The sequence below is a fragment of the Lolium rigidum genome, unplaced genomic scaffold (genome assembly GCF_022539505.1).
Source record: "Lolium rigidum isolate FL_2022 unplaced genomic scaffold, APGP_CSIRO_Lrig_0.1 contig_20234_1, whole genome shotgun sequence".
In the NCBI taxonomy this organism is placed as follows: domain Eukaryota; kingdom Viridiplantae; phylum Streptophyta; class Magnoliopsida; order Poales; family Poaceae; genus Lolium; species Lolium rigidum.
The window spans coordinates 75322-94760 of record NW_025899957.1 but is presented as its reverse complement, the minus strand read 5'-3'; the positions used below and the strand labels follow the sequence as shown (position 1 = coordinate 94760).

The window sequence follows — 19439 nt, the reverse complement described above, 5'->3', positions numbered from 1 at the left end:
CGCGCCGCCATGTGCCCGGGGACCGCCGCTGCCGACCTCCAACTCGCCTCTCTGTACAGGGGGCGCCGCCGCCATCCACCGCGTCGCCGGCCATCCATGGTTTGCTTCAGGCTGCCGGCCTCGAGGGAGCGCGCCGCCGCCTCCTTCCCCCACAACAGCAGCAGCAGCCAGAAGGCCACCATCTCGCGCGGCGCCGACTCCTTCCGCCGCCTCCATCTCGTGCGACGCTGCCCCTGCTGCAGTCGCCTGTGGCCGGAGCTGCAACCGGCGGCGGCGCTGCTGCAACCGCAGCGGCGGAGCTGCAAAGGGCATCGACGGTGCTGCAATCCCAATTTTGCTATGAGCGTCTCGCCGGAGCCATGACTGTGCTTCCTTAGTTCATTTTTTTGGCTGCATTACTACGTATTTTAGCTTCATTACTGTTAAATTTGGGCTGCATTACTTCATTTGTTGGACAGCTTCATTTTTTTGTGACCGTGCTTCCTAAGTTTTATTTTGGGCTGCATTACTACACTTTTTTAGCTTCATTACTATGAAATTTGGGCTGCATTGCAGCAAGACAATTTCGTTTCTCGGCGAGGTAGGGGGAGGTGCTGCAAATGTTCAACGGCGGTGTTGTAAATGTTCCGTGGCTCTGCTTCTTTACTACATTATTTGTGCTTCAATGTCTCCGGCGAGACTCCGGCGAGGGCTCCAGCGAGTCTCCGGTGAGGTTGGGGAGGTGCTGCAAATGTTCAATGGTAGTGTTGTAAATGTTTCGTGGCTCTGCTTCTTTACTACATTATTTGTGCTTCAATGTCTCCGGCGAGATCTCCGGCGAAGTCTCCAGCGAGCTCCTCGTGTCTTTTTCTTTTTTTAGGCGAATCGTTTTGTGCTTCAATGAAGCAAAAGCGGGATATCTTTTGCTACGACGAAGCATCATCGGGATTTTGGCTGAAAGTGGACACGTGTCGATCGGGGAAACAAAAGATTGGAATTTTTTAGACGAATCGTTTTTGTGTTTCAATGAAGCAAAAGCGGGAATTTTTTTGCTGCGACGAAGCATCGTCAGGATTTTGGCTGAAAGTGGACACGTGTCAATCAGGGAAGCAGGTTCTCAGCGGTGTCCTTTTGTGAATTAGCAACTAGTGGTGTTAAGTGATAAAATCTCTAGCGCAGAACCTTTTGACGCGCTGAGAGCATTCGCCTCCTCAAGAACAGAACATGGGAGGCAGGGGAGGAGGTATAAAGGCAAAATCTGCCTAGGGTTCTCGCCCAATTCTTGCCCGGCCACCGCCGCCGCCTTTCTCCAGCAGTGCCTGCATAGAAGGTTTGAATAATCATCCAAGTAGTCAGTCCATGAGTGGGACAATTTTTAACCACAGATTTCATTCTTTCCCAAGCTTGGGCAACATGCTCAGTATCAAATTGTCTAAAATTCATAATATCACTTCTCAAAGATATAATTTTAGCAGGAGGATAATATTTTTCAATAAAAGCATCTTTGCATTTAATCCAAGAATCAATACTATTTCTAGGCAAAGATAGCAACCACTCCTTAGCTCTACCTTTTAATGAGAAAGGAAACAATTTCAACTTAATAATATTACCATCTACATCCTTATATTTTTTCATCTCACATAGCTCAATAAAATTGTTGAGGTGAGAAGCATCATCATCAGTACTAACACCAGAAAATTGCTCTTTCATAACAAGGTTCAACAAGGCAGGCTTAATCTCATAAAAAGCTGCTTCAGGAGCAGGTGGAGCAATGGGTGTGCAAATAAAATTATTTTTGTCGGTGCTAGTAAAATCACACAACTTAGTATTCTCAGGAGTAGCCATTTAATAAAAATAATGCAAGCAACAGAAATAAAAGCTATACTAATTTTTTTGGATTTTCGATAAAAAATGCAAACAAGATAAAAATATAATATGCAAGCAAAACAATTACAAAGTAAAAGAGTTGAGAGTGAGAGACTCCCCTCGCGAGAAGAGATGCTTTTCTCCACGGCAACGGTGCCAGAAAAAGTCTTTGCTGAGCGCGGAGTTGATGAAGGAAAATTTATGTGCAACGTTGAGTGGAACCACAAGAGGAAGATATGATGAGTACAGCAGGAAGTTTTCCCTCAGTAAGAAACCAATGTTTATCGACCAGTAGGAGAAAAACGTTCTCTCCCGAGGTGTTGCGAACCAACTCGTGGCAGGGCGCACTGCCGGCGTCAGCGGCAACGTGGAGACCTGCACACAAGCAACCAAGTACTTTGTCCCCAACTTTCAGCGAGGTTGTCAAGCTCACTGGTTTTGTTTGGAAACAAAGGATTAAACAAACCGTGTGGAAGAAGAATTGTTTGCGAGAAAACGGAACGAGAAAAATGTTGTAGAAGATAGCAGTTAAAAGAACAAGGACCGGGGTCCACAGTTCACTAGAGGCGCCTCCCCAATAAAATAAATATGATGGGTAAACAAATTACAGATGGGCAATTGACAAAAAGAGATTCTACACTAATGGTTGGTGCAGAATACATGCTATGAAAGATCGGGCATTACAACAATATGCATAGACCGTAATCCAACTGCATCTATGACTAATAATCCACCTTCAGGATTGCATCCGCGACACCCTCCAGTATTAAGTTGCAAGCAAGCGACTATCGCTTTAAGTAATGTGTGTAAAGTAAACGATGAAACTACCCTTGAATTGAACACCGCTATTTTCTCCCTTGTAGCAACATCACATGTACAACCGTAGAGAACAAGGTCACTTCCCATAGTTAAATAGAGGCATGAATCCACTATCGAGCATAAATACTTCCTCTTGGAGTCGCTAGCATCTACTTGGCCAAAGCATCTACTAGAAACGGAGAGCATGCAAGATCATAATAACATAATACATAATCTCAACCAAAGCAATTTCTCTATAAATCGGATCCACATCAAACCAACAAGTAGAAATTACAAATAGATGATCTTGATCATGTTAGGCAGCTCACAAGATCTATACATGAAGCACAACAAGGAGAGGACAACCATCTAGCTACTGCTATGGACCCATGGTCCCATGGAGAACTACTCACGCATCACCTCGGATGAAGACATGGCGATGTAAAGGCCTCCGGCGGTGATTTCCCTCTCCGGCGAGGTGCCGAGATGGACTGCAGAACCCTCCCGAACTAGGGTTTCGGTTGACGGCGGTATCACAACTTTTCGTGGATGGAGGCTCTCGTCCCTGGGGTTTTCCCGATACGAGGAATAAATAGGCGGAAGGGTGGAGCAAATGAGGCGACGAGGCGCCAGTACATGGGCCAGGTGCGGCCAAGGGTGGGACCGCGCCTGCCCTATGTACTGCCACGTGGCAGCTCTCCTGCTCGTGTCCTTTGGGTCTTCGTCCCGGAAAAATAAGACTCTGGGCTTTTGTTTCGTCCAATTCCGAGAAACTTTCATGTACAACTTTTCCGAAACACAAAAACAGCAGAAAACAAGAACTGACACTGCGGCACTACGTTAATAGGTTAGTCCCAAAAAATGCTAAAAAGTGTGAAAAAGTGCACATAAAACATATAAAAATTGTAACAAAACAAGCATGGAGCATCAAAAATTATAGATACATTTGGGACGTATCAGAGCGCGGATTTGGTGTGCTCCAAGCTCGGTGGACACTTGTCCGTCACCCGGCAAGAACATGGTCGCTGAAGACCATGCATGAAGTGATGACATTCTGCGTGATCATGCACAACATGATCGTTGAGAACGAGCATCCTGATGGCCGCAATGAACATCAATGAGATTTCCAAGGTGAGCTGATTGCGCCACTCCCTGGTGCATTATCCTCGGAGGACTATCTACATATGAATGTAGAAGTCACTGACGAGAACGTGTGCAAACGGCTGCAGATGGATCTGATTGAGCATCAGTGGACATTGGCTGGCCATGAAGACCATGCCTAGAGGAATACCATCTTATTTTCATGTAGACTTAAAATTTGGATGTAATAACTATGACTTCGTTGAAGCTCTTTATTTTATTGTTTTCAAACATCATAATTCATGCCGACGCGGAAATGCGTCGGACCGCTGGAGGCACCCCCAGGTGCAAACGGACGCGTGAAAAATATGGTCTTTTTCGCGCCTGCCGCGACGCAGACGGACGCAGGCGGACACCAATTTACGTCGTCCCGTTGGAGATGCCTAATAAAACGCCAAAAAAAATCAGACTTTGAAAGGATGTTTTCTTATGTTAGCGCAGAGATTTTATCACTTAACACCACTAGTTGATGATTTTTTTATCACAAAACCACAACTCTCGTTTTTTTTTATCATAGAACACCAACTCTTGGTGTAATTGTTTGCATACAACACAGTAGTTGTAATTAGCTGGTTTGATAGCCAATCAGCCCATTTGATAGATTTTTTTATCACAAAATACCAATATTTGCAAAAAAAAATCAGTAGTACATCTTTTCTACAAGATGAATTTTTCAATTCATTTCACCAAAACACAAGCTATAGGAAATTGGACAACCAAACATGGACATGAAATTGGCAGGAAATTTGATACCATAAAAAGAATGACCAGAAGATAACATTTATCCAAATTATAACCAGACATGATAGGAATTAGACGATACCTTACAGCACATACAAAACATTAGTTTGCCTCATAAGATGAATCACACTAGTTTTGGCAAAAAGCTTCACATCTAGTGTCTTACAGGTAAGAGGCTCCTGTTGATGTCCTTGCCCATTACTAGCTGTGAAGAACCATAAAGCCGGCTGTCAGTGTAATGGATCCGTTGTCTTGTTCTTGTCCTTGGCAGTCTTTCTCGTTCCTTCTTTCTGGAGATCTGCCACCTCTACCCTTCGCCTCTCTTCGTCAAATACATTATTTTCTGTTGTCAATCGTGTGGGAAAACAGTCCTCAACATCCGTATCACATCGTGTGGGAAAACAGTCCTCAACATCCGTATCACCTTCACAACGAACCAGAAAATCATCATAATTGTCGGAGACGGTTTCCTCATCAACAAAGCCTTCATCTTGTGCATCTTTCTCTATATGTGCTACCACTTGTGTAGATTCAGCATCAAGATTGGTCCAATCAACGTTGCAGCCTAGATCATCCAACCTGAACAAAGATAAACACTAGTTATTATTATGTTGCACAATCCCAAAACGAAATATGCAGCCTGGATTTACTAATTTCCTAGCAGCCTGAAATCAAAATAAACTTCCCCTCCTCACATTTTCTCTCATTATATTGTACAATCCCAAAACAAAAAATGTAGCAGCTAATATAACACCACAAAATTAGTAAACGAATTAAATTTATACGTCGATCGAGCTAAATTGTTCCAAAGACAAACTAGGATTCTTCTTACTCCCGGCCAAAACCCTAACAAAAAGAGAAAAATCTCACAGATTAGGCATTGGAAGCGAAGCTTACCAACTGAACGAGATGGGGTCATCGAAATAGATGGCCGACGTCCACCTACCATGCGTGCCGCCGCCCCGTCGCCGGTGCCGGCTCGATTGAGGCCCGCCTCGGCCTCAAATCCCGTGAATCCATCGATGAGACCTGGCTCAATCTCCGCCGCTAGACCATGGCCCAACCTCGCCACCGGCGCTCCTCCGTCTCGGTCGCCGGGTCGGCCGGTCGGCCGGGTCGGCTGGTCGCATCTCGCCGCCTCGTTCGCTTGGGGATGTGGTGCCACGCTGGGCCTATAATACACTAATGGGCTGTTAAACCGACTAACATGTTATGTGCAAGCAATTATCCAAGAAATTGGTGTTCTGTGATAAAAAAACAAAAGTTGTGGTTTTGTGAAGGAAAATGTTCTAAATCAGGCGGAGGCTGGAAACGCGCGGGGCCTCCGGCATCGGCTCGTGACGCGTGTCCTGCGCGGTGGTGAAAAAAATAAGCCATGCGGCGGGTCCCACCATCATCTCCTCCCATCGTTATCCTCTAGCACGCGATTTTCTCAGCCACGCAATAAAACGAGGAGCTGCTGTCCCGCCGCCGCGCGCCTACCGCTTCCTCCGAGCACCGCCGCCGGGAGGCCGCCCCGACTTCCACCGCGCCGCCATGTGCCCGGGGACCGCCGCCGCCGACCTCCAACTCGCCTCTCGTACGGGGGCGCCGCCGCCATCCACCGCGTCGCCGGCCATCCATGGTTTGCTTCGAGCCGCCGGCCTCGAGGAGCGCGCCGCCGCCTCCTTCCCCCACAACGGCAGCAGCGAGCCGGAAGGCCACCATCTCGCGCGGCGCCGACTCCTTCCGCCGCCTCCATCTCGTGCGACGCTGCCCTCGCTGCGGTCGCTCGTGGCCGGAGCTGCAACCGGCGGCGGCGCTGCTGCAACCGCAGCGGCGGAGCCGCAAAGGGCATCGACGGTGCTGCAATCCCAATTTTGCTATGAGCGTCTCGCCGGAGCCATGACTGTGCTTCCTTAGTTCATTTTTTTGGCTGCATTACTACGTATTTTAGCTTCATTACTGTTAAATTTGGGCTGCATTACTTCATTTGTTGGACAGCTTCATTTTTTTGTGACCGTGCTTCCTAAGTTTTATTTTGGGCTGCATTACTACACTTTTTTAGCTTCATTACTATGAAATTTGGGCTGCATTGCAGCAAGACAATTTCGTTTCTCGGCGAGGTAGGGGGAGGTGCTGCAAATGTTCAACGGCGGTGTTGTAAATGTTCCGTGGCTCTGCTTCTTTACTACATTATTTGTGCTTCAATGTCTCCGGCGAGACTCCGGCGAGGGCTCCAGGCGAGTCTCCGGTGAGGTTGGGGAGGTGCTTGCAAATGTTCAATGGTAGTGTTGTAAATGTTTCGTGGCTCTGCTTCTTTACTACATTATTTGTGCTTCAATGTCTCCGGCGAGATCTCCGGCGAAGTCTCCAGCGAGCTCCTCGTGTCTTTTTCTTTTTTTAGGCGAATCGTTTTGTGCTTCAATGAAGCAAAAGCGGGATATCTTTTGCTACGACGAAGCATCATCGGGATTTTGGCTGAAAGTGGACACGTGTCGATCGGGGAAACAAAAGATTGGAATTTTTTAGACGAATCGTTTTTGTGTTTCAATGAAGCAAAAGCGGGAATTTTTTTGCTGCGACGAAGCATCGTCAGGATTTTGGCTGAAAGTGGACACGTGTCAATCAGGGAAGCAGGTTCTCAGCAGTGTCCTTTTGTGAATTAGCAACTAGTGGTGTTAAGTGATAAAATCTCTAGCGCAGAACCTTTTGACGCGCTGAGAGCATTCGCCTCCTCAAGAACAGAACATGGGAGGCAGGGGAGGAGGTATAAAGGCAAAATCTGCCTAGGGTTCTCGCCCAATTCTTGCCCGGCCACCGCCGCCGCCTTTCTCCAGCAGTGCCGCCACAGGAGAATTCGGCCGGCGACGAGGAGGCGCAGGTCGGCGGGGAAGCCTACAGGGGAGCCGCAGCCACGCCGGCGAACAATCCGCCGTCCCCTCCTCCTCCTCTCCGCGATTCTTTCTCCAGCAGTGCCGCCACAGGAGAAGAGCAGGAGGCTCACAGGGCCGGCGACGTGGAGGCGCAGGTCGGCGGCGAAGCCAGCCGACGAGCCGCAGCCACGCCGGCGGTTAATCCGCCGTCCCCTCCCCCTCCTCCTTGAGGCGCCGCCAACGGTGACACCGACCCCCCCCCCCCCCCCCCCCTGCCGGCTCCTCTTCCGCCTCTCGCAAGTAAGGTACGCACGTGAGTTCCTTTCTCTGCCTCCAGTTGACCCAGGATTCGATTCAAATTCTTAGTCCGATTCAATTCAATTTCGCCTCTGACACTCGCGCGCGCGGGCAATTCTCAGGCCAGCTCATTGAGTTTCTCCATGGAGGCCAACAACAATAATAACAGCTGCCAGAGCCAGAGCCAAGTAAGTCTCTCTGCGCCACGGTAGCCCTCTCTTCTTGTAGTACTATACATGTTGATCTCTTTGTTCATAATTTGTTGTTTTCAGGTCTATTGACATTCAATTGTACAAATAGTAGCTGTATCTTGAACTAATACTACGAGTTTAGAGCCTGAAATGCTTTTTCTAGCAATACAGAAGTACTAAAACTGAATTTTCTTTTTAGAATCAATAGTACAAACATGTATTAAGCCCATACGTGGAGATATGTTCTTCTTGCTTCTGTGATATACTTGTGGAGATTTGATTCGTTTTTAGCATTCCGTTATCAGGTAATATGGTACTTCTAGCGCTTGATTCTCAGAACTAATCTCCAAACTGTACAACTGTTTTAGCGCATGTGGTAAAAAAATAGCAACTCCGTACTAGTTTACAGCTCCTCAGTATGTAGTATTCAGATCTGCAGCGCATGGTCTTCATCTTTTGTATTAACGATCTGAAGATGTCACCTCAATATATGTAACTCACTTTATACAAACATAAATACATCACCTTGATGAATCTGAATTGAACCCAGTTATTGATAGCAAGTGTACTTGGGAGGTATTTGGCGCTAGATAGAGTATTGTCTTTGTCACTATGTAACTGTTTTGCTGTTTGGGAATTCTCAATTCAGTTAAGTGGCAGCTAAATAATGGATCCATAATTTATGTTGCAGCAACTTGAGGATGAAGATAGGCTCAGCATGCTGACTGATGATATTTTACTGTTGATCTTGGGGAGAGTCAGTACACGTCTGGCTGCAACGACATGTGTGCTCTCTACACGGTGGAGGCATTTGCCTTGGTTGCTGCCAGAAGTTATGATTGATGTCAAGGATTTCCTATCTGTTACACGCCCTGACCCTGTCGAGGCGAATGATATGGAGAAAGCTATGATGTCTTTGACCAAAGCAGCCAGGAGTTTCTTGGCTGATCACCAGAGAGGATCCACCATCTCAAGTCTGCATCTTAAGCTCTATTTAATCAACACTTTCTTGTGCGAAGTTGGCCCACTAATATGTGACGCAGTCGACAGCCGTTTGTTGAAAGAGTTGGATCTCTCCGTTCTTGACGAGACGGATATTTTGGACAGTAGTGATGAGGATATGCTGCAGCGAGCTCAAGAAATAGATTCTTTTTTCAGTGCCTACCCTAGTGTGCACCACTGCCTCACAAAGCTCACTCTATATAATATAGGCTTTGACAAATTGGACATGCACCATGTCTTGTTTGACTGCTGCAAGCAACTGAAGCATCTAATACTTGTGCATTGTGATAGTGGTATCTGCTCCCTCTTTAAGATTGATGCACCAAACTCAAACCTCTGTGTTTTAAATATCTACAAGTGTCGCTTTGAGATAATCGAGGTTGTCTGCCTTCCGAAATTAGAGAAGTTCTTATGGAATACTTGGGCATCCGAGTATGCCCCAGTAACCTTTGGTTTTGTTCCATCTCTTGGGGAATTAGAACTCTCATGTGGTTCAACATGTGATCAACGTGAATTTAAATTAAGCGAGCTTCTACATGGAGTAACAGGCCTGCATACTCTCACACTGGATTTCCAAGGAGAAAATGTAAGTGCTGTTATATTTTAGCTAAATGGTACGTTGTCTGTGCTTGCAAACTAGTAATTCTTTATTTTATCCTGTGATCAGCTTTGGTTGCAACCTGAGACCGAGGAACTCTTCACCGCTTTCAACAAGCTAAGGAAGCTGTCAATACGTGGTATTTTTGTTGAATTTGATATTTTATGGACGATGGCCTTTCTTGTAGCAGCGCCATCTATCGAAATATTACATATCGAGGTGATGCATTTTTTCTGTATTTCTTTCCTTCCACATTTGGAGTTTTAGTTTTCAAAGAAGTAGCGGACAGTCGTTAAAAACTTTCCTTCCACATTTGGAGCTTTACTTTTCAAAAAAAAATTGCGGAAAGTCGTTCAAAACTGGATTCCAATCGCATATGTAATGAACTGGTCACACAAATACAGGTATGGGAACATTCATGCGACGTAGAGGCCAGAGTCGACTCCTTCCTTGACAGAAGGACACCTCAGTGGGAAATGCGCCTCAACGGCTCCGAGAACAGGCTTCTGAAGCATCTGGAATTCACTGGTTTTAAATCACTACAGCAGCAATTTGCATTCATAAGATCTGTGTTGGAGCGATCTCCCAACATGCAGAAGATAGTTTTGAGAGGAGATGAACAATGCAAGTATTGTGACGCCCTTGGGGAATCACCTTGTCCTTCGAAATTTCCAAAGAAGAAAGTTGAGCAAGAAATGGTGGCTAAGCAGATTAGACATGGCACATTCTCGCCAGAGATAATTTTTGAAGAATGACATGTGCTGTAATAATGTACTACTACGTCTGTTCCAAATTTTAAGATGTTTTGGTAGGCTAAATTAATATCCTACCAAAACATCATAAAATTTGGAAATAAAGTAGCACTCCGTAGTGTAGTGCTCCTTCCGATCGGAGTTAATTGTCGTTGGCACTCCCGCGTTGATTAAATGCGATCCATGGAGTAGTAGTAGTTTGTGATTGTATCTCTCAAAGCCAAAATAATTTGCAATGCTTTAGTTATGTTGTAAAAGAAACAGTATGTATTCCTGGTCGCAGAGCATCTCAGATTTATTTTGAATCTTGGTACTATGACTGCACATTTGCACTCATGTTTATCTTGTGTAAAAGATAAGCTTCAGGGTTAAATTTCATGCACAGAAATCTTATGTGGCTATTGGGAGGGAGCCTTTGTTTTGGTTTGTGATCTGTCACCTGTACAGCCATGGCACACCCATAGTCAGTAGTTACAAGGGTTTGACGCAAAGCTTGTAAGCTTGATCAGAAATTAACAGTTGCAGTGTGCTCACTGGCAGGTAATGGTCTTTTTTTTGGCAAACTGAAAATTTATTTGGTAACCATGGCAGCGAGCTTCATGTAGTCTGTAGAGCATCCGAAAAAGCAGCATCCACAAGGAGCTTGCTGTCGGAGAGGAAAGAAAGACAATATGAATGAAAATCTTTGCGTTCTGATTAGGATTGATCAAGAATACCCCCAGCCCTGCAGCACTTGGGTCAACTGCAGAGTTGAAGGCCGCATCAGAGTACGCAAGAGCACCTGCAGGAACAGGGAATATACGCTCCGAAACGCTTGGGTTGGGAGCAGAAGCAAGTGCTCGCAGATCAACAGCAGCCTCAAACTTCTGCTCCTCAGCACGAGCGAAGGGCCTGCGGAGTTGACTGGGATTTTATGTTGAAAAGTAGATAATTGTGAGCTTTCCAAACCATCCAAAGTATTGCAAACACATTTTGAATAGAAACTTCTGGATGTGCACTAGCAACAATAACTGAATGATATTCGATGGGTGACAAGTTTGATTAAAACTTTCAGCTCTAAATCCCAGAGGAGAAGAAATCCACACTGCTCAAGCAAATGAAGAATGGAAAAACACATGAAGATCAATTATTTAGATTTGCTCCGGATCAATAGCAGCAGCGGCAGCACAGAATTCGACCTCCGGAGCGCGAACAACCTATAATTTGCTCCATTGTACAGTTGATAAATTATTTAGGAATAGCAATAATCATCATCCGGCAGCTCCAGTTGGATTAGGACCCTTCCCCTTCGGACTGGGAGGGGCTGCTGCTTCGGTGAGGCTATTATTTATAGTATGAGAATAAGAAGGTGCTAGCATTGGGTTTTCGTCAGGGAGACAATCGCCTGCAGTAATCGTCCTCGATCTGCGGTCTTCTTAAGGGTTGGATAAAGGAATAAAAAAGATGTGAAGGTGCGCAGGCCAGCTCATTGAGTTTCTCCATAGAGGCCAACAAGGTAGCCACTTGAACCAAAAGTCCGAACTGATGGAAAGACAACACCCCCACTCGCGTGTGACGGGAGAAGAGAAAGTCAACACGTGAAAGAAGAAGAGTACACCGAAACAGGACATCAACGGTGGCTAAAAAGGGAGGCAACAGCAATTTTTAGGCTTATAATTACGAAAACCATGTGAAAGTCGGGATTTGAACTCGAAACCTGGGCTCTGATACCATGTTAAGCTTCGTACACTAGCCACTTGAACCAAAAGTCCGAACTGACGAGAAGACAAGTCAACACGTGTAGAGAGGCAAAGAGGCAGCGGAAGGTTGGGACCATACGGCAGGAGGCTGCGAGAAGAGGGGGAGAAGAGATAATTTTTAGAATAAAGTGAAAGCCAGGATTTGAACTCGAGACCTGGGCTCTGATACCATGTTAAGCTTCATGCACTAGCCACTTGAACCAAAAGTCCGAACTGATGGAAAGAGCTAGGCAATCCACATATACATTTCACAACAAATAATAGCTCCCAGAGACTGAGCCGGCCCTCTTTTCTTTTTTTGATAAAGGATGCTTTATTACTTCAAGAAGCAATTACATCCAGCCTCTGCATAACCAGGATGCACATAGCCTCTTTTCTTGTATCACACTGCCTCTTTGTTCATAGTTTGTTGTTTTCAGTTCTATTATTAATATTTCACAGTACAAGGAGCTGTATACTACTCCCTCTGTCACTCCCTCTCTCCGGTGAAACATGTCTTAGATTTGTCCAAACTACTATAAGTCTATAAATAGCTGTCTCAGACCTGAATAAAGGAGGAGGGTGGTAAAAACCTGCCATTCTTATGGATATTAACAGTTGCAGTGTGATCACTGGCAGGTAGCCATGGTTGTCACCACTAGTCAGTTTTTTTTGGCACACTGAAGCTTTATTTGACAACCATGGCAGTGAGCTTCCTGTGGAGGATCTGAAGAAACAGCATCCACAAGGAGCTTGCTGTCTGAGAGGAAAGAAAAGCGAGGCCTGACCAGCCCCTGTACCACTCGAACAGCCAACAACAAAACTTTGAGCTTCTGCCTGCAAAACTGAAGATGCCGAAGAAGATACAACCTGAATGAAATTCTTTGCGTTCCGATCAGGATTGATCAAAAATACCCCCAGGCAGCACTTGGGTCAACTGCAGGCAAGAGAGCACCTGCAGGAACAGGATATATCCGAAACGCTTTGGGTTGGGAGCAGAAGCAAGTGCCCGTGGATCACCAGCAGCCTCAAACTTGTGCTCCTCTATACTGTAGAAAAAAGAGCACACGCAGCACGAAGAGCCTACAAAATTGATCAGGATTTTCTGTTGAAAGTAGATAATTGTGAGCTTTCCAAACCATCCAAAGTATTGCAATTAAACGCATTTTGAACAGAAATTTCTGGATGTGCACTAGCAAGCAAGAACTGAATAATATTCGATGGGTAAAGTTTGATTGAAACTTTCAGCTCTAAAGCCCAGTGAAGAAGAAAAGCACGCTGCTCAAGCAAATGAAGAATGGAAAAAACAAGTGAACATCGTCTCTGGAAGTCCAAATCTAGAACATTCTTTCTTAATGTGAGTCTAGTACGGTCATCAGCCCTAAGTATAACTTTCGTCAAGAGTGATCCATACATTACTCAACTTCCCCATCCTCAGGTCTTCACATAACAATAATAGCAGGGGTGAAACAAAAAAAACCACAACAACACGCTGCTGGTTCATTACAGCCAGCCTTAGCTAACACATGACTACATGAGCGCAGACCATTAGCCAATCTACAGAACAAGCTGACTACATAACACTCATCCAAACGCAAGCATATCGTGTTGATCGGTTAATGCTTGCTCAACCCCCAAAACATATGCTGATGTAGTTCCAGTGAGGTCACAAAACAGGAAATCTGTCAACAACCTGTGAACCTGCTTTCTTGCTTGTTGCCAACAGCTTGAAAAGCATCATCTTGATATCCAAAACACGCAGCAATATATTAAACAGATAACGTGACATGAAATCAGAAATATGTATGTTTGAAAGATAAATTCTCTTGTTCAGATCATCTTTAGAAACCAATCCTCGTATCAGGCAATCAATGCATTTCAATAGATTGTCATCTTAATCTAATAAATTTCAATCCTCGGTCCTCGCGGAATGTTACGCCACACTACTATGAAAATAGCTAAATATCCAACACAAGACTCTACAGCGAGATCAAACATTAGGTAATAATGTTTGTCAACAGTCTTTTGTTCTTATGTCCTGTAATTGCTGGATGGAAAACAGCAGCTGAAATGATACAGAAGCATTAAAGAAAGGGTCTACAAAAAATAAGAAATCGAACATACAAATTAAAGGAAGGGCTCGGGTCACGCAGAGACATAAACTCCTTTAATTTCAATCCAACATTTTTCTCCTCCTAACCAATTCTCCAACTCTAATCATGAATACCAGATTCAACGATATTCAAGAACACTAACACACACCAATATTCATGCATACAGTTCGACCATAGATAACCATACATACGGTTCCTTGATCGAAGAAAAAGAATCAAAACCACGGCATGGCATAATATTCAGGCAACAAGTTTGATTAAAACTTTCAACTCTAAAGGCTAAAGCCCAGAGGCGAAGAAAACCACATTGCTCGAGCAAATGAAGAATGGAAAAAAAAATGAACATCATCATCATCCATAAGTATAACTTTCGGCAAAAGTGACCCATTGCAATACTCAACATCCCCATTCTCAGGTCCTTACATAACAATAATCGGCGGGGTGAACAAAAAAAACCACAACGACACACAGCTGGGTTCATTACAGCCAGCCTTAGGTAACACATGACTGCATGAGCACCGACAATCTACAGAACCAGCTGGCTACATAACACGTACTCATCCAAGCGCAATCATCTCATCCAAACGCACAATCCCGAAAGCATATGTTGATGCAGTTCCAGTGAGATAACCATAGAGAGTAATGAGCGTTTACTTTCAGCAGATGAAATTTAAAAGCTGTAAATGGAAATGTTTACAGCTTTGGATGGAAAACAGCTGCTAAAATGATAGAGAAGTTGACAGATTTATTTAGCCTGCGTATCTAAAATAGGAAAATGGAACATAGAAATTAAAGGAAGGGTCTCACAGAGACATACTAAACTCCCTTTCAATCCAACATGTTGCTCCTATATAACCAATGCCCCAACTCGAATCAATCATACTCAAGAGCAATGACACATAAAAAATCACAATGTATAGGATCCGACCATAACAACCCAAAATCTCCAAGTTGGCTAAGCTCCAATTTCGCATTTCAACACTTACATACATAGGGTTCCATACATACACACATACATTCATATCTAGGGTTACCAAAAAAACATATCTAGGGTTCCATACATACATATCTAGGGTTCCATGCATACATAAATGAAGCACAATCTAGGATTTCACATCTAGGGTTCATATCCAAATCTAGAATTTCACATCTATGGTTCATATCCAAATCAAGCATAATCTATGAAATTAGTAGATGAAAACATGGGGATCGGAGGAGAATACCTTGAGGAAGAGGTTGGGAAGAGATTGCCCAGGCAGATCTGACGATTTGATGATCGATTTGGTGGGGGGAGAGGGTGGGGAGGAGGAGGAACCACCGGCCGTATTGTTCTTGCACCGAAACAGAGAGGAGAAGAGAGGAGGGCTCGGGCTGGGGCGGGCGCGGGCGCCACACATAAGTGGATGTCGCCCTTCAGAGCGGCGCCACAGTTTCAATATGTGGCGCCGATGTGAAGGGCGCCACACATCCTGCCACGTCGGCTGGTCAGCATCGACCACGCCACGTCGGCTGGATGAGTGGCGCCGCTCGTATGGGCGTCACACAGTGAGGTGTGATGTGATGGGAAAGGCGCCACACAGAAATGTTAGATGGGTGAAATAGTTTGCGAAGTTATTTTTCGTGTAAATCGCCGGGTTCTCGCCCAATTCTTGGCCGGCCACCGCCGCCACCCATCTCTTCTTCCTCCTCTCCGCGATTCCGCCGTCTTTCTCCAGCAGTGCTGCCACAGGAGAATTCGGCCGGCGACGAGGAGGCGCAGGTCGGCGGGGAAGCCTACAGGGGAGCCGCAGCCACGCCGGCGAACAATCCGCCGTCACCTCCTCCTCCTCTCCGCGATTCTTTCTCCAGCAGTGCCGCCACACGAGAAGAGCAGGAAGCCTCACAGGGCCGGCGACGTGGAGGCGCAGGTCGGCGGCGAAGCCAGCCGACGAGCCACAGCCACGCCGGCGGTTAATCTACCGTCCCCTCCCCCTCCTCCTTGAGGCGCCGCCAACGGTGACACCGACCCTCCCCGCCGGCTCCTCTTCCGCCTCTCGCAAGTAAGGTACGCACGTGAGTTCCTTTCTCTGCCTCCAATTGACCCAGGATTCGATTCAAATTCTTAGTCCGATTCAGTTTAATTTCGCCTCTGACACTCGCGCGCGCGGGCACTTCTCAGGCCAGCTCATTGAGTTTCTCCATGGAGGCCAACAACAATAATAACAGCTGCCAGAGCCAGAGCCAAGTAAGTCTCTCTGCGCCACGCTAGCCCTCTCTTCTTGTAGTACTATACATGTTGATCTCTTTGTTCATAATTTGTTGTTTTCAGTTCAATTGACATTCCATTGTACAAAGAGTAGATGTATCTTGAACTAGTACTACGAGTTTAGAGACTGAAATGCTTTTTCTAGCAATACAGAAGTACTAAAACTGAATTTTCTTTTTAGAATCAATAGTACAAACATGTATTAAGCCCATACGTGGAGATATGTTCTTCATGCTTCTGTGATATACTAGTGGAGATTTGATTCTTTTTTAGCATTCCGTTATCAGGTAATATGCTACTTCTAGCGCTTGATTCTCAGAACTAATCTCCAAACTGTACAACTGTTTTAGGGCATGATGTCAAAAAATAGCTACTCTGTACTAGTTTACAGCTCCTCAGTATGTGGTATTCAGATCTGCAGCGCATGGGCTTCATCTTTTGTATTAACGATCTGAAGATATCACCTCAATATATGTAACTCACTTTATACAAACATAAATACATCACCTTGATAATCTGAATGGAACCCAATTATCGGTAGCAAGTGTACTTGGGAGGTATTTGGCTTTATCAAATGCTAGATAGAGTATTGTCTTTGCCACTATGTAACTATTTGCTGTTTGGGAATTCTCAATTCAGTTGAGTGGCAGCTAAATAATGGATCCATAATTTATGTTGCAGCAACTGGAGGATGAAGATAGGCTCAGCATGCTGACTGATGATATTTTACTGTCTATCTTGGGGAGAGTCAGTACACGTCTGGCTGCAACGACATGTGTGCTCTCTACACGGTGGAGGCATTTGCCTTGGTTGCTGCCTGAAGTAGACATCGATGTCAAGGATTTCCTATCTGTTACACGCCCTGACCCTGTCGAGGCAAATGATATGGAGAAAGCTATGGTGTCTTTGACCAAAGCAGCCAGGAGTTTCTTGGCTGATCATCAGAGAGGATCCACCATCTCAAGTCTGCATCTTAAGCTCTATTTAATCAACACTTTCTTGTGCGAAGTTGGCCCGCTAATATGTGACGCAGTCGACAGCCGTTTGCTGAAAGAGTTGGATCTCTCCGTTCTTGACGAGACGGATATTTTGGACTATTGTGAGGAGGATATGCTGCAGCGAGCTCAAGAAATTGATGCTTTTTTCAGTGCCTACCCTAGTGTGCCCCACTGCCTCACAAAGCTCACTCTATATAATGTAGGCTTTGACAAATTGGACATGCATCATGTCTTGTTTGACTGCTGCAACCAACTGAAGCATCTAATACTTATACATTCTGATAGTGGTGCCAACTCCCTCTTTAAGATTGATGCACCAAACTCAAACCTCTGTGTTCTAAATATCTACAAGTGTCGCTTTGAGATAATTGAGGTTATCTGCCTTCCGAAATTAGAGAAGTTCTTATGGAGTACTTGGGTATCTGAGTATGCCCCAGTAACCTTTGGTTTTGTTCCATCTCTTGGGGAATTAGAACTCTCATGTGGTTCATCATATGATCAATGTGAATTTAAATTAAGCGAGCTTCTACATGGAGTAACAGGCCTACATACTCTCACACTGGATTTCCAAGGAGAAAATGTAAGTACCATTACATTTTTGCTAAATGGTACCTTTTCTATGCTTGCAAACTAGTCATTCTTTATTTTATCCTGTGATCAGCTTTGGTTGCAACCTGAGATTGAGGGACTCTTCACCGCTTTCAACAAGCTAAGGAAGCTGTCAATACGTGGTATCTTTGTTGAATTTGACATTTTATGGACGATGGCCTTTCTTGTCGCAGCACCATCTATCGAAATATTACATATCGAGGTGATATTTTTTTTTCTGTATTTCATTCCTTCCACATTTGGAGCTTTAGTTTTCAAAGAAATAGCTGAAAGTCGATCAAAACTTTCCTTCCACATTTGCAGCTTTAGTTTTTTTTTAAAAAATAGCGGAAAGTTGTTTAAAACTGGATTCCAATCACATATGTAATGAACGGTCACATAAATACAGGTATGGGAACATTCATGCGATATAGGCGATACCAGACTCGACTCCTACCCAGAGAGAAGGACACCTCAGTGGGAAATGCGACTCGGCGGCTCCGAGAACAGGCTTCTGAAGAATCTGGAATTCACTGGCTTTAAATCACTAGAGCAGCAGTTTACATTCATAAGATGTGTGTTGGAGCGATCTCCCAACATGCAGAAGATAGTTTTGAGAGGAGATGAGCAATGCAAGTACTGTGACGCCCTTGAGGAATCACCTCGTCCTTCGAAATTTCCAAAGAATAAAGTTGAGCAAGAAATGGTGGTTAAGCAAATTAGACATGGCACATTCTCGCCAGAGATAATTTTTAAAGAATGACATGTGCTGTAATAATATACTAGTACCTCCGTTCCAAATTGTAAGATGTTTTGGTATGCTAAGTTGAGCAAGAATGGTGGTTACGGAGTTTAGACATGGCACATCCTCTCGCCAGAGATAATTTTTTAAAGGATGACATGTGCTGTAATAATAATATACTAGTAGGCCTACCAAAACATCTTAAAATTTTGAAATAAAGTAGCACTTCGTAGTATAGTAGTTAGTGATTGTATCTCTCAAAGCCAAAATAATCTGTAATGCTTTAATTAAGTTGTAAAAGAAACAGTATGTATTCCTTCCTGGTCGCAGAGCATCTCAGATTTGTTTTGAATCTTGCTACTATGACTGCACGTTTGCACTTATGTTGATCTTGTGTAAAATATAAGCTTCAGAGTTAAATTTCATGCACAGAAATCTCATGTGGCTATTGGGAGGGAGCCTTTGTTTCAGATTGTGATCTGTCACCTGTACAGCCATGGCACACAACTAGTCAGTAGTTACAGGGGTTTGACGCAAACACGTAAGATTGATCAGAAATTAACAGTTGCAGTGTGATCACTGACAGGCAGCCATGGTTGCAGTGCCTCACCTTGCTACCAATGCCGGCGGGCCTACCGTTCAGTGGGCACTCTGCCTTTGAAGGGCATGAGAAATTGATGCGGTCGTATTTCAATGAGAATCCGATTTTCCCCGAAAGCTATTTTCGGCGGCGTTTCCGGATGAGTCTCAACTTGTTCAAGCACATTGCAACGGAGGTCACCAAATATGATCGCTTCTTTGAGCAAAGGAGGAAT

General features: G+C 44.8%; 3 protein-coding genes across 7 annotated transcripts in view; all 3 read left to right on the top strand.

Annotated features, from left to right (window-relative positions):
* Positions 1–10224, top strand: part of LOC124680568 — a 38746-nt gene extending 28522 nt beyond the window's left edge. For both annotated transcript variants that reach the window (XM_047215630.1, XM_047215628.1), the window contains one exon: positions 10197–10224. The gene's annotated coding sequence lies outside the window, so the exon portion shown is untranslated. The remainder of the gene's footprint in view (positions 1–10196) is intronic.
* LOC124680569 lies at positions 7336–18707 on the top strand. The gene is made up of 6 exons (XM_047215631.1): positions 7336–7522; positions 7799–7864; positions 8559–9455; positions 9537–9686; positions 9872–10247; positions 18620–18707. The coding sequence occupies exons 2-5, from the start codon at positions 7820–7822 to the stop codon at positions 10220–10222; spliced, it is 1443 nt and encodes a 480-aa protein (XP_047071587.1). The 5' UTR covers positions 7336–7522; positions 7799–7819; the 3' UTR covers positions 10223–10247; positions 18620–18707.
* LOC124680567 (putative FBD-associated F-box protein At5g56820) lies at positions 15690–18707 on the top strand. Of its 4 annotated transcripts, none has more exons than XM_047215625.1 (5): positions 15690–15946; positions 16210–16275; positions 16978–17874; positions 17956–18105; positions 18292–18707. In XM_047215625.1, exons 2-5 carry the CDS (start codon positions 16231–16233, stop codon positions 18643–18645), a joined length of 1446 nt encoding a protein of 481 aa, XP_047071581.1. In that variant the 5' UTR covers positions 15690–15946; positions 16210–16230; the 3' UTR covers positions 18646–18707. The 4 variants fall into 4 exon arrangements, with proteins under 4 accessions (XP_047071581.1, XP_047071580.1, XP_047071582.1 ...); XM_047215624.1 differs by lacking the exon at positions 15690–15946 and adding an exon at positions 15981–16095; XM_047215626.1 differs by lacking the exon at positions 15690–15946 and adding an exon at positions 16010–16103.
* Positions 18708–19439: the final 732 nt, after the last annotated feature.